Source organism: Macrotis lagotis, chromosome 3 (assembly GCF_037893015.1).
Source record: "Macrotis lagotis isolate mMagLag1 chromosome 3, bilby.v1.9.chrom.fasta, whole genome shotgun sequence".
In the NCBI taxonomy this organism is placed as follows: Eukaryota; Metazoa; Chordata; class Mammalia; order Peramelemorphia; family Peramelidae; genus Macrotis; species Macrotis lagotis.
The window spans coordinates 37,672,535-37,688,697 of record NC_133660.1 but is presented as its reverse complement, the minus strand read 5'-3'; the positions used below and the strand labels follow the sequence as shown (position 1 = coordinate 37,688,697).

The 16,163-nt window shown below is 34.8% G+C and overlaps 1 protein-coding gene across 1 annotated transcript in view; it reads right to left on the bottom strand.

Moving 5' to 3' along the window:
* The window catches only part of FAM47E (family with sequence similarity 47 member E), a 44,372-nt gene that overhangs the window by 16,653 nt on the left and 11,556 nt on the right, over window positions 1-16,163 (bottom strand). The window contains exons 3-4 of the mRNA XM_074228485.1: window positions 4,068-4,204; window positions 2,066-2,210 (exon numbers count right to left, since the gene is read on the bottom strand). Of these exons, the coding sequence (XP_074084586.1) occupies window positions 2,066-2,210; window positions 4,068-4,204 (282 nt within the window). The remainder of the gene's footprint in view (window positions 1-2,065; window positions 2,211-4,067; window positions 4,205-16,163) is intronic.

Below are 16,163 nucleotides of genomic sequence, written 5' to 3'. Positions count from 1 at the left end.
ATAATCCAAGGCTACCTAATTATACTGTCCTCTAGTCAATATTTCTCCACCCCCCAAAAAGAGAAATAGCATGAGACTTTGTCAAATGCTCCCTCATAATTTTAGTGTATCAACAGCATTCCACCTGATCCATCAGTCTAGTAATCCTGTGAAAAGAAGAAATAAAGATGACCTACTATTGTGCTGTTTAGGCCTGTTTAGACCAGAGGGTCATAGGATGCTTGACAATTTAACAACTCTTAGTACAAGATTGGAATCACAGCTTTGAACAAAGGAGTATATCCCTTGGGGAGGTTGAGTTCCCAGTAGGGATAGGTTGTGGTGGTAAGAACAATGTCCTATCACCTTCTTCCATACAGGTTTGACTGGTTTTTCTCTGAAAGGCTATAAATCTATCCCCAGGATTTGATTAGTATAGGGGACTCTATATATATGGGGGCTTCCTGGTCTTGTAAGGATATAAAAGGCCCAACCTCTTGGAGTCAGGGATCTTCAGAATTGGCAGACTTCTCCTAACCTTGTGGATCCCTACACCCTGTCCAGTTGACCATGTAGAGGCAAGGGAGGCAGTATCTCTGGAAGCTAAGTGTTAAGTCTCCTTGAATATTCATTCTATGGTATGACTAAGTAAACTTCCTTTTGTTAATGGTTTGGTGTCTGACTGGTGACTTATTTTGTTCTCACTTTTAACCTGAATAAACAAGTTAGGAACTGGAGTTAGGTCAGGCTCCTAATAGTTGCTCAGATCCCTAGCAAGACTGATTTGTTTTCCATGTACATGGATGCAATGTGTATATGTGCGTGTGTACATGTGTGTATGTGCATTGTGCATGTGTGTGTGTGTGTTTGTGTAGTAAGGGTATAAGTCTAGAGGACTGGATCAGACCCCAGGGAAGCAGAATCACAGAAAAGAGTGAAGGAGGTTTTCATTGTTTACAGACTTCGATATGAATTTTTTGTGCTTTAAAAAGTGTCAGGTTAAATAGTCTATTTTTTATTCCACATTTTGTTAGTCTGAGACTTTCCTGTTTTTGCAGAGACTAAGATATGAATCAGATTTTGATGTTTCTAGGGGAGAGTCTGGGTGAGGGCATGAGTGAGAGGTGATGACTGAGAAGTCTTCAAGCAGGAACCTTGTTGTAAAACCAGAGCTTTGATAATGGCAAGTGAATTTTCAGAGTGATTTCTATATACCTAGCCACAGTTATTTGAATGGGGTTGATTAGGGACTTTCTAACTGTAAATTAAATGATAAGAAAGTCAACAAAACATAATTAAAGGAACAATGGACTAAGTCTAAAAAAAGATTTGCATTTATGTACCAGCTCTGTCACTTCGTTTTTTAGTTTGTTTGTTTGTTTGTTTTTTTGGCAAGGCAATGGGGTTAAGTGAATTGCCCAAGGTCACACAGCCAGAGAATTATTAAGTGTCTGAGGTCAGATTTGAACTCAGGTCCTCCTGACTCCAGGTCCAGTGCCCTATTCACTGTGCCACCTAACTGCTCCACTCTGTCACTTAATATCCATGCAACCCTGGTCAGATCCCTTTATATGATCCTCAGTTTATTCATTTATAAAATTGAGGCAATTTGGGTGGTATAATGGATAGAGCACTGTAATCAGAAAGCTCTGAGTTCATAGCTACCCTTAGACACCATCTATATGACCCTGAACAAAATCTCTGGATTACCCTCTCTGTGACTCAGTTTCTTCAACTGTAAAATGGGAATAATAATAGTGCCTACCTCCCTGGGCTACTGTTAAGGATAAAATGAGATCATATGTGTAAAGTCTTTTCAAAGCACTCTAAAAATACCAGTTGTTGTTGTTAAACTTGCACTATTTATCTCACTGCTGCGTATATAGACAATTCTCTATAATCCTCAACAAATTGTAGAAATACAAATTCTAAATTAGGTGAATTGTTGTTATGAAAAAGCTTATTTGGTGGTTGAGGAGGGGTTATAATCTAAATCTTGTAATTCCTCTTAGATTTTTGTCCCCAAGGTGAAAAAAATCAATTTCTAAGTTGACCCTAATGAGGTCATGGGTGACTTCCAACTTACGAAAGAGGAAGCCCAGTCACAGAACTCTTTAGCAGTTTTTTGTATGTGTTCTTCCAGTGCTGGGAAGTGGTTGAATTCTTCCACTTCTTTCTTTTCTTCCCCACGGATGCACCTATATGGGTTCTTCACTGGTGGCGGTTTGGGGCTAAAGAACATAATATCAACAAAATAAAAACACAAAGCAAGTCAGTCGCAGAACTGAGAGAAGTCTTGATGTTGGGCAGAGATCTTGCTCTCAGGGTCACACAGTCTTCAAATACATCTTGCAATTATATTATTATTACTAGCACCACTTTGGGACAGAATCAATATAAGTTATCATAATAATGCATTCTTAAAACAGGGGGTTTTTCACTCTTCTTTGGTGTTGGGCACCCCTTTGACATGTTGGCAAAAAGTATAACAAAAATAATGAAGTTGCTATTGAGTCATTTTGGTCAGGTCTGGCTCCTTGTGACTCCATTTGGGATTTTCTTGGCAAAGATACTGGAGTGGTTCGCCATTTCCTTTTCCAGCTCATTTTACAGAGGAGGAAACTAAAGCAAACAAGGTTAAGTAACTTGCCTAGGGTTAAACAGTTATTAAGTGTCTAAGGTCAGATTTGAACTCCCAAAGAGAAGTCTTCCTGACACCAGGACCAGCACTCTAAACATTATAACCCTTTTTAATATATCTTGATAAGAAATATTTTACTGTATTTTATATATGATATTATATATAATATATATTATAATATAATAATATATAATATATTACATATTACATATATTACATTTTATACTATGTAATAATTTGCATGGTAACAGATAATTATACATATCATTTTATAAATATACAAAATAATGTATTCTTAACCTTACTTTAGTATTAGGCACCCCTTTGGCACTCTGGAGAAATAAACAACAACAATAATAATAATGCTATTTTATATATAATAACCTACTATTATTTATTGTGATAGACAATAAGCACAATATTATACTTTATGTTCTATATTATACATAATAATATATAGCAGGTGCCACAATATATAATAGATACAATAATATATATCATGTAATATAATATGCACAATAACATACTATATCACAATACACAATGCTACACAAAATGACACATAATTATATATGTAATTTTCTACACAAAATAATAATGCGTTCTTAAAAACCATGGGTTTTTAACCTTTGTGTTCTAGATTCCTCAGAATAAGGATTTTAAATGCAGAAAGCAAAACACGTAAGATTATAGAGGAAAACAATTATATCAAAATACAATGACGAACAAAATGATAAAAGTCAAGTTCATAGACTCCAGGGTAAGAACCCCTGCTTTAAAGTAACAAATTATGGTTCATTAACCTTATTTGCTTTAATTTCCTCCTCTGTAAAATGAGCTGGAAAAGGAAATGGCGAACCACTCCAGTATCTTTGCCAAGAAAACCCCAAATGGAGTCACAAGGAGCCAGACCTGACCAAAATGACTCAATAGCAATATCAATGTTAATATGCATAATAAAATTATTTTTGTTATTCTTTTTGCCAATGTGTCAACAAATCTCATCATTGTGAATGTGAACTGTTGTTTTTAGAAGATTCTATTTACCCATACAATTAGACAAATTTAACTCAATGTGATAGTAATGAAAAGGACAAGATAAGACATGATGAAGCTATGAAATTAATGAAATCATAGACTTCTGGAATACTGAAGGATAACTTCAATTAAGCAACATGACTGAATTATTAAGTTTTCAATCATCTCTTTGGGATTCCTTTGGCTGAGTCCTTTCCATTCTTCATAACTACACATCCATCTAGCCAGTAAGGGAAATGGCAGCTCAGTTGACATGAGGACTACTTGCTTCCCTTCATTAAGAAGCATTTCCCTGTTTCTAATGTTCTAAACCTTACAATGTGATAGCCTTACCAAGGGCAGTTTGGGAAGTGAACCAACAAAGTGTCTTGCCAAGAGCGTCCCTGAGGGTATCAAGAACAATACTCACCTTTCCAATGGCAAACACTCACGAGTTTTCATGCCATCCCAGGCTTTTTTCTTTGGCTCGATGCCATCTTGAATGTAAGCCCATTCATCCTTCAAGCACTTATGTGGATCAAGGATTTTCAGAACCTGTGTAAGGAGCTACAAAGACACCTTCATCAGGATGAGAAGAAAAGGTGGAATAAAATGGGCCCTACTTTTAGAAATAAAACAAAATCAACCCATTCTCTCTATGTTGTTGTATTTACTACACTTATTTAGTTAGTGTCATTTATTAAACCTGATGAAGGTTAGTCAAACTCAGTTCCTTACCCTAGAAGGGAAGGGAAATATTTAGGATGTCAAAGTCTACTTTTTTAAGACTGAATTCACTTTATCCCTCTACTCCCATCATGGAGTCTTCAATTTTGGTCAAAGTGGCTTCCTGATATCATTAGTCTACCTTATATATTTTTGCACAGACTGTCCTCTCATATCTATCTCCCTATCTCCTCTATCTCCCTGCCAATTCACAGATCCCTAACACTCTTCCAGGCTTTAGCTCATGTGTCTCCCCCGATTCTCTCAGTTGTTAACATTCTCTTCTGTCTAAAGAGCAATAGAGGAAGTTATGAGTCATGTGGCAGCAGAAAAAGGGAGCACAGTACTCAAGAAGGTAATTCAAGCTGGCTGCCAATCCCATCCACCATATTTCACGATCAGATGCATCTGGTTTTGTCTCCTAGAGAAATGCCCGCTAATTACTGCGTAACACAGAGAATTTCTAGTCATTCAGTTCTACCCTGGCTGGACTCTGAATTTGTTTGATCTCATTTAATTATCTCATCCAACAAACTGGGCAAGACAACTAAACCAGAAACTTCAAGAATCAAGAAAATCAATCATTGATGCTTTCATTTTTGTTCTTTACTAATTCAACACATATTTATTCAGGATTGTGGTGGCAAAGAAGGAGGGGCATTGTATATTTTCTCTTAATAAGAGTAACTACATTTTAGAATTAGCTTCTGTGCTGGTGTAAATTGAACAAGCCACATCTATTTTAGCCCTTGGTGTTTCCTTCCTTCCCAGTTATTTTTGCTAGGGAAAAATATTTCAATACTGTGTTCTAGTCCTCCAGGATCCCTCTTATGACTACAATCAACACAGCTGTAAATATCATCAAACCATATCAATTTAGGTCTGTGTACTCTATTGTTTTATGGGACATTGTAATGCTATGTCTGGTAAGAATCTGTGGTCTAGTATAATTGTTCCCTGCTTTGTCTGTGTCTATAATATTTTTGAATATGTGCATATATGTTATATTGTTATATTTCATTGTTATGTTGTGTTGTATTGTATTATGATGTGATTGCTGTTATGCTTTTGTTATTGATTTGATGTGATGCTATGTCATGTTATACGGGTAGGGAAAAACTTGTATTGAAAGTACACTTTTTTTTTAGGTTTTTGCAAGGCAATGGGGTTAAGTGACTTGCCCAAGGTCATAGAGCTAGGTAATTATTAAGTGTTTGAAGCTGGATTTGAACTCAGGTACTCCTGACTCCAGGGCTGGTGCTCTATCCACTGTGCAACCTAGCCACCCCAGAAAGTACACTTTCTTGACAGATTCTCTTTGTGAAGTAATGAATCTCTTTGTGCCATGATATAAAATCTTTGAAAGTAAAGTGATCATTTTTTTTTACTGATTTATACCTCAGACTTTGAACAGCAGAGAATTCTACCATAACAGTACATATGATAGGTGATGTTATGGAAGGTCTAATAAGCCCTGATCCCTGGCCTTCAAGAGCTTATGATCCAATTAAGGAAATTTGGCATGGACACAAGAAATTCTACCAACAAGAATCTAGAAAAGATCACTGGAGGAATTTCAATTCCTGAGCAGGAAACTAAAGGTCTTTAGAACAATAATGACATTTTTATTGAAAAGAATGTCTACTGAAGAGGCAGATATGAGAAGTGATGAGTCATTTAGGAAAATGATATCTTGAGAATAGGAGTTAGACTTCTGAACCACAATTTAAAACATAGGAATTCTGGGCTTATTGCTTAGGGGTTGAGAGTATTACATGAAGACCAAGAGGATATATTTATTATAAACACTTGAAGAGTTGAGAAAGTGATTTAAAAAATGGACTTGGAATTGGAAATGGGGGAAGGAAGAAAATTTTTCAGGAATATTTTATCTGCCAAGCCATATGCTACAGAGAACATCAAGGTCTGAAAACAAAGAAAAATAGTACAGAAGACTAGGAGATAATATCCAAGAAGACCACCACCACCAAATTTCCCCAGGTGTCCATATGCTAAATTGAATTTAATCCTGTTAACATGACCTAAGCATGTACAGTGTTTAAAGTCATGTGCTGAATGCTAAGGCAGATACAGTATTTTATCTAAGATATGGTCCACTTCCTCAGAAAACTTAATCTAGTAGGGAGACAAGACACAAAGATAAACATAATATACATTATATGATGTTAGAGAATCAATTACATTTTTGATGCTTCACTTGTGAAAATAAATTCTTGAGTTGGAAAAAAAGATTGAGAAGAGATAGTATCACTACTCAGAGTAAATGGATAATGATAACAGAGCATCAAGAAGGCCATGATGTTCAATTCTTACTTTGTTATTGTTTTTTTGTGATGATAAATTATTTGAGGACTAGGGAATGATAAAACAAAAATAGCTAATAAAGTGTTTATATGCAAGATAAGGAGATTGTTAGAGATATTTAGCTGCACTTATGATGAGTTTAAGTTATAAAATGATAGTGATGTAAGAGAGATGTGAACCAGATAACAAGAGCACAGTATTCAGAGAGTAGTTAGCTATGGTTTTATGTCAAATTGGATGGTGGTTGGTCTATGATAAGAGTATTCTAGGATTTTGTATTTAACTCTGTGCTAGTTAACATTTTTATCTATCTGCACAAATAGCACATTTAACAAATTTGCAGATGTCACAAAGTTCAGAGAGACAGTAAACATAGTGAATGACAGAATCAGGATCCCAAAGGACTTTGAGTTAAAGAACTAGGTGATATTTCAGTGTTTACATAATGAAAAGACTATTATAAACTGGGAGTTACATTTTGTATAAGAGTCACAGATGGAAGAAACAGAAGGAAGATGTGGATTTGAGGGTTCAAAAAGAAATAATATAGAAAAGGGAAGAGGAAGGGAAAGAAAGGAATTAGCATTTGTTGAAAGTGGGTTACCACAGCTGAAGGTATTTTAGATATAAATAAGGAAAGAAGGGACTTCATGAATTTCTCTCTCACCAGAACTATCAAGGCAAGGTTAAATAGATTAAAGTAATAGAAGTTATTTGGAGGATAGGGTTGGGAAAAAGAATGGCTTAAGCCAAATGAAGTAACTATGGGGAATGTGATTACCAATAACAAAAATTTGGGCTCAAAATTAAGTGACTTGGGTCTGGACAAAGAAGGTAAGGGGAAAAAGGAAAGGAAGAAGACTAGAATAAGACTGCTCTATGCAATACAAATACCAGTTTCCTACTGCTAATTTCTTATTCTTTTAGTTAAGGGAAAAAAAGAAAATTATTTAACAATTGAATGAAGGAGAAAATACTTAATAATCATAATCTTTAATATTAATGGTATGAATTCACATTTTAAAACAAAATGATGGAAAAATGGTTTAGGAAAGTAAACCCCAATAATTTATTGTATAAGAGAAACACATTTAAAACATTAAAATTCATGGGTTTTTTTGGTTTTTGCAAGGCAAATGGGGTTAAGTGGCTTGCCCAAGGCCACACAGCTAGGTAATTATTAAGCATCGGTGCTTTATCCACTACACCACCTAACCACCCAAAACATTAAGATTCATAAGATAGCAAATGGAGTTGAAATTTCATCGACTCAGCAAACTCCCAGGTGAGGAAGCTCCCTGTAGCAGTACAGATCAGCACCTTCTCTGTAATTTATAGACTTAGAGAGTTGCCTAGAGAACTGAGAGATTAAGTGCAAGAATTAGAATAAGCAATGAGGAAACAAAACTAGTACTCTTTGCAGATGATATGATGATATATTTAGAGAAGTCTAAAGAATGACCTAAAAACCTACTTAAAATAATTAAGAACTCTACCAAAGTAGAAGGTTATAAAATAGACCCATAAAAATCAGCATGTGTTGCCATATAGATGTGTTGCCAACAAAGTCCAGAAGTAAGGGGCAGAAAGAGAAATTCCATTTAAAATAACTATAGACAATATAAAATATTTGGGAGTCTACTTGCCATGACAAACTCTACGAATACCATTATAAAACACTTTTCACACAAATGAGGGTAGGTCTAAACAATTAAAAGACTATCAATTGCTTTTGGATAGGCAAGCTAATAAAATAAAAATGGCAATTTTACCCAAATTAATTTACCTATTCAGAGCCATGCAAATCAAAATACCAGAAATTATTTTGTAGAGATTAGAAAAAATAACAAAATTTCTCTAGAAGAATAAAATGTCTAAAATATCAAAGAAATTAATGAACAAAATTCAAAGGTATATGGCCTAGGCTATCAGATCTAAATCTTTAATATAAGGTAGCAATTATCAAAACTATTTGGACCTGGTAAAGAAATAGAGTGGTGGTCAGTAGAAGGTACATAGGACACAGCAATAAATGACTATAGTAATCTACTGTTTGATAAACCCAAAGACTCTAGCTTCTAGGAAAAGAACTCACTATTTGACAAAATCTGCTGAGAAAACTGGAAATTAGTATGGCAGAAATCAGACAAAAATAAACATCTTATACCCTGTACCAAAGATAAGATAAAAATGGGTACATAATTTTGGCATAAAGTGGATACCATAAGTCAATTAGAAGAGCAAGGAATAGTTTACTTGCCGGATATGGAAAAGAGAAAAATTTATGACCAAACAAGAGATAGAGGACATTATGAAATACAAAATACATAATTTTGATTACATTACAAAAGTTTTTTTTTAGTTTTTTTTTTGCAAGGCAAACAGGGTTAAGTGGCTTGCCCAAGGCCACACAGCTAGGTAATTATTAATGTCTGAGACTGGATTTGAACCCAGGTACTCCTGACTCCAAGGCCGGTGCTTTATCCACTATGCCAACTAGCTGCCCTAAAAAAGTTTTTAAACAAACCAATGTAAACAAATTTAGAAAGAAGAAACAATTTTTCCATTTCTGAAGAAGACCTCATTTCTGAAATTTGTAATATTCTCTAAGTATACTATCATACAATTGATAAATAGGCAAAGAATATGAACAGGTAGTTTTCAGATGAAGAAATGAAAGCTATCTATAGTCATGAAAAAAATGCTCTAAATCACTATTGATTAGAGAAATGTAAATTAAAATAACTCTTCAGGTACCACCTACCTCACACCTATCTGACTGACATGACATAAAAGAAAAATGGAAAATGCTGGAGGAAATATAGAAAAATTAGGACACAAAGTATTATTGGTGGAATTGTGAACTAATCCAATCATTCTGGAGAGAAAGGCAATCAAATTATGCATACCCTTTGATTCAGCAATATCACTACTAGGTCTGTATTCCAAAGTGATCATAAAAATAGGGACAAAGACCTGCAGGTACAAAAATATTCATAGCAGCTCTTTCTGTGGTAATAAAGAATTCAAAATCAAGGAAATCCCCTATTGATTAGGAAATGGCTGACCAAGTTGTGCTATATGAATGTAATAGAATATCATTATGCTATAACAAATGATGAACAAACATTTCAGAAAAAAATCTGAAAAGACTTACATGAACTGATGCTGAGTGAATAAGTAGAACTAGGAAAACATTGTTCACAGTAACACCACAGTATACAATGATCAAATATGATGGACTTAACTCTTCTCAGCAATACAATGATCCAAGACAATTCCAAAGGACTCATGATGGAATATGCTATCCACATTGAGAGAGAGAGAGAGACAGACAGACAGAGAGACAGACAGAGACAGAGACAGAGACAGAGACAGAGACAGAGAGACAGAAAGAGAGAGAGAGAAAAACTATGGAATTAGAATGCAGATCAAAGTTTACATTTTTCACTTTTTTCTTGTTTTCTTGTTTTCCTGGTTTTCTCCTTTTCTTCTTTTTCTTCTTTCACAGCATAACTAAGGTGGAAATATGTTTAACATGGTTGTATATATATAAACTGTATCAAATTACTTGCCATCTTGTGGAGAGGGGAGGAAAGGGAGACAGGGAGAAAAATTTAGGAATCTTACAAAAATGAATATTGAAAACTTTTTATATGTAATTGGAAAAATAAAATATTATTGAAAATTAAAAAATAAGCCATTGGGGTAAAAACTCCCTCTTTGATAAAAACTGCTGGGATAATTGGAAGTTAGTGTGGAAGAAACTTAGATTAGACCAACACCTCACACCCTTTACCAAGATAAGATCCAAATGGTTACAGGACACAGACATAAAAAACAATGCTATAAGCAAATGAGAAGATCAAGGACTAATTTACCTGTCAGATCTATGGAAAGGGGAGCAGTTTATGACTAAGGAAGAGTTGGAGAACATCACCAAAAACCAATTAGATGATTTTGATTACATTAAATTAAAAAGCTTTTGCACAGATAAAACCACTGTAACCAAGCTCAAAAGAAATGTAGTAAATTGGGAAACAATCTTTACAACTAATGATTCTGACAAAGGACTCATTTCTAAAATATACAGTCATATTTTTAAAACAAAAATCCATTCCCCAATTGACAAATGGTCAAAGGATATGCAAAGGCAATTTACAGATGAGGAGATCAAAGCAATTCATAGCCATATGAAAAATGCTCTAAATTATTAATTATTAGAGAAATGCAAATTAAAGCTTCTCTGAGGTACCACCTCACACCTCTCAGATTGGCCAATATGACCAGAAAGGATGATGATCATTGTTGGAAGAGATGTGGGAAATCTGGGGCACTATTACACTATTGGTGGAGCTGTGAACTCATCCAACCCTTCTGGACAGCTATTTGGAACTATGCCCAAAGGGCAACAAAAATGTGCATGCCCTTTGACCCAGCAATACCACTACTGGGTCTATACCCTGAAGAGATGAAGAAAAAGGGTAAAAACATTACTTGTACAAAAATATTTATAGCAGCTCTGTTTGTGGTGGCAAGGAATTGGAAATTAAGTAAATGTCCTTCAATTGGGGAATAGCTTAGCAAACTGTGGTATATGTGTCATGGAACACTATTGTGCTATTAGAAACCAGGAGGGACAGGATTTCGGGGAAGTCTGGAGGGATTTGCAAGAACTGATGCTGAGTGAGATGAGCAGAACCAGAAAAACACTGTATACCCTAACAGCAACATGGGAGTGATGATCAACCTTGAAGGACTTGCTCATTCCATCAGTGCAACAATCGGGAGCAATTTTTGGGCTGTCTGCAAAGGAGAGTGCCATCTGTAACCAGTTAAGGAGCTGTGGAATTTGAACAAAATTCAAGGACTATTCCCTTTAATTTAGAAAAAACAGATATCTTATTGTCTGATCTTGTTACCTCTTAGAATTCTTGTCTCTTCTCTAAGGATATGATTTCTCTCTCATCACACCCAATTTGGATCAAGGTACAACACAGAAACAAAGTAAAGACTGACAGATTGCTTTCTGTGGGGTGGGAGTGGGGGAGGGAAGTAAGATTGGGGGAAAATTGTAAAACTCAAATAATATCTTTAATAAAAATTAATTAAAAAAGAAAATGAAAAAATAAATGCACATAAATCATCAGCATTCCTATATAATACTAATAAAACACAACAGGTAGAGATAGAGAGAGAAATTCTATTTGAAATTATTATAGATTTTATAAAATACTTGGCAGTCTACCTAACAAGATACGTATTAGAACTAGCTAAATATAACTATAAATCACTCTTTGGAGGAATAAAGACAAACTTTAACACCTGGAGAGATATTAATTGTCATCAATAAAACAGGTTGATAAAATTAAAAAATGATCATGCCTCCTAATTTAATTGACTTATTCATCACAATACCAATCATACAAGCAAAAAATTACTTTATAGAACTAGAAAAATATAACAAAATTCATGTGAAGGCAAAAAGGTCAAAAATCTTAAGGGGGAGAAATGGAAAAAGTGGAGACAAATGGGATCTAGCAGGAACAGAACTCAAACTACATCAATAGCAGTAATTCCTTTTAAAAAATTATTTATTTATTCATTTTTTTTGCAAGGCAATGAGGTTAAGTGACTTGCCCATTCACCCAGTTAGGTAATTATTAAGTGAACTCAAATCCTCCTGACTCAGTTTTTAAAAAATTGAACAGCATTCTGTTTCATTTTTTCTGTGCTGGTTGTTCTTTCAATTCTGTTGTAATTGTCATCATACATATATATATATGTATATATATATACATATATATATAGTTTTCTTGACTCTGTTTACTTCACTCTTCGCATACATAATTTCTTGTAATACAGTAATATTCCATTATATTCACCAACCACAATTTGCTTCACCCTTCTCCAAGTGATGGCTATTATTGTTTCTGATTCTTTGCTATCTGAAAAAAGTGCTACAAATATTGGAGACTTTCTTTTTATCAATAGTTTCCATATGACATATGTCTAACAATAGATTCTGTGGATTAGTGAATATTAATATTTTTGTTCTTTCATTTGCAAAATTCCAAGGTGTTTTTCAGAACTGCTGTACCATTTCATAGCTTCACTAACATTGCATTATTGGGCCTGTCTCTTCACAACTCAACCAAATTTACTAATATACATTGTCATTTCTGCCAGTTTGGTAAGTCGTGTCATCATTTATTTGATACCGAAGAACAATGGCAACAACAGAAACAAGGTTAGATTTTTAATGTCAAATTTTTAAAATGTAAAAGTTTGCAGTTTTCTTATTATTAGTGATTTGGAACATTCTTTCATATGATTGTTATTTGTACAACTTGTGAGAATTGTTTATATTATTTGAATATTCCTCTATTGGAAGGGTTTCTGGCCACATATATTTCAATTTACTGTTTATAAATCTTAGATATCAAATTCTTATCAGACTTAATGAAGATTTCCCCCTCAACTTGATACATCTCATTCATATCCTACATGTTATTTTTGTGTGTGCAAAAAATCAAAGTTATCTATTTTATTTTTAGTAATTGTCTTTATCCTTTATTTGGTTAAGAATTCATCCCATACCAGTTGCTGTAAAAATTTAGTTTCTTCTCAAATTAGTTTGATACAAGTTTTAATATTCATAGATGTATGTTGACTTTATCATAGAATAAGATATAAAATGATGATCTAAACCCAATGACTTCCAGACTACTTTCCAGTTTTTCCAGCAGTTCTCATCAATAGATGAGATTCCTGGGTAATTTATATTTGATGACCATATTTCTAATGAATTTGGAAGCAACAGTGAAGGAAAATTGACCCAGAGCATATCTAGTAGTTGGTGCAGTTGAAGAAAAGCAAATTCGATCAATGTGTGGGTATCAATGATATTTAGTAAGGAAATCCTAGAAATCAATTTTAAGTTACTAGGAAGGAAACTGCCCTTTTATTAGTGCTTTAAGAAGTTACACCTTTTACTGTTAACCTATCACTCACAGAGCAGGCAAAGCTGTCTAACTGAAGCAGCAAGATATTATGAGGGAGAAGGAAGTCAGAACAATGGAAGGCAGGAAGGAAGGAAAGGAAGAAAACATTTCTTATGAACTGATCATTGTGGTATGCACCTCACAAATATTATTTAATTTGATCCTCATAACAACCTTGAGGCAGACAGAGGTTAAGTGATTTGCTAGGGTTTTTTTTTTTTTTGTCTTTTTACAAGGCAATGGGGTTAAGTGACTTGCCCAAGGTCACACTGCTAGGTAACCATTAAGTGTCTGAGGCTGGATTTGAACTCAGATCCTCCTGAATCCAGGGCCAGTGCTCTATCCACTGTGCCACCTAGCTGCCCCAAGTGATTTGCTAATAATACATCTTCCTCCAACCCATCTCCCCAACATATACTCTTCCATCCAGGGTCACTGACCTTCACCTTTCAGTTCTGGGTATTTTCTCAGGCTGTACCCCATTCCCAGTATACTCTTCCCTCTTTGCCTACTGGCTTTCCTGACTTCCTATAAGTTCAACTAAAATTCTTTTACTAGAAGCCTTTCCCAACTTCTCTATATTCTAGTGCCTATTGTATATCTGAAAAGATGTGCATAATTATTCACAAGAAGTCTGTCTCATTAGATTATGAGTTCTTTGAGGACAGGGATTGCCTTTTGTTTCTTTTTGTACCCCTAGCATTTATCACAGTAGGGAACATAAGAAGAACATATTGGGCTAATTGATTAAACTTTAGTCCCCTGATTAAACCAATCAAATCTCAAGATCAGTTGCAATTCTTTTGAAGTATAATGCCTTCTTCTGCAGAATGTGGAAGGGATGGTAAAAACCATTGATCTAAATTTTCAGAGAAAATTTAAGGATTACAGGTCTCCCAGAAGAATATGACAAATCTGAAAACCATAATGCTGTAAATAATATAAGAAAACTGCCCAGAATTTCTGAATGTAGAAAACAAAATAATTCATAAATCATAAATCATCTCTAGGGGGAAAACTGCCAGACATAGAATTATTAAATTTAATAATCCTAATGACAAACAACCATTTCTGCCTACAGCCAGGAAAAAGAACTTCAACACCCACTAGAAAGCATGGAATAATTAAAAAATATCAATAATGTTCAAGATGCAACCCCAAATGACTTACTCTGCAAGTCTGAACCTAATCATCAATGAAAGAAAAGACCTTCAATAAAAGAGGGATATTTGAAGCATTCCTCCAAAAAAAAATAATCCCCCTAAAACAAAAACAGAAATGAGCAGATGATTTTGCTCTGTATTTGGAGCAAATACTCCAAACTACAGAAATACAAGAAAAGTCAATAAATAGAATGACCAAGCTAAGAATAAGTAAAGAGATAAATTGCCCATCTCTACTGACAATTTTTTAAACCAAAAGAGAAAGACTAACCTTTGACTTAAAAAACAGCAAGACCAATAAGAGAAAAATTGTATGTAAGGGTTATGAAAGTAGAAGTTAAAGAGATAAGAGAAGATAACCATTAGGAACAGGACTGAAATACTATTTTTAACAGATCTTAAACCCCACAACTCCTTCAACTAGTAAATTGATGTATTTTGTGGAATTAAATTGTGTAACTAGGTGGCACAATGAATAGTGCTGAGTCTGGAATCAAGAAGCCTCACCTTCCTGAATTCAACTCCATCACTTGTTAGCTGTGTGATCCTGGGAAATCTCTTAACCTTGTTTGCCTCAGTTTCCTCATCTATAAAATCAGCTGGAAAAAGAAATGGCAAACCACTCCAGGAACCTTGCCAAGAAAATCCCAAAAGGTTTCCCAAAGGGCTGAACGAAATTTAAACAATAATAAAAACAATACCAAAAATGGGAACTTGCATAAGTGGAAAGTGGGGAAGTAAAGGATAAAAGGGAATGTGTGATACATAATAAGCAAATCCATGGGTGAATAAGGCCAAAGATGATCCCTTCTAGTCTCAGCAAAAAGGAGATGCTATGGGAGAATGGGAGACTGAAACCAGGGGAAATGAAATACAGGGAGGTCTTAACCCAATAAGGGAACAGGTGAATTCAATGAAGATCATGCTTGGGAGCTGGGAAGTGGCATACTCCTGTAATTCCTGTTAATATGAAGGTTAAAGTGAATCTCTTGTTCAAGAGTTCTGGATCGAGCTATGAAGAGGCCACAGTAAGTCTGGTGTGTTATAATATACGGTGATTCCCAAACCAGTTTGCCCAAGAAAAGACAAACTGGCCCACATCAGAAATGGAGCAAGTAAAAGTTTTCATACCACTTGATAGATTTGGTTGAGAAATTTTCACTTAGGCTTGGGTGACAGAGAAAAGAGCAGTCTTAGCTTTTGTCCTTTAGTCCCAGGAAAGAAGAAGTGTATATTTATAATGGGAAATAGGGACTTTGAAATGGGTCTAATGTTGTGGGAAGCTGGTTCATAAGGAGACCACTTTCT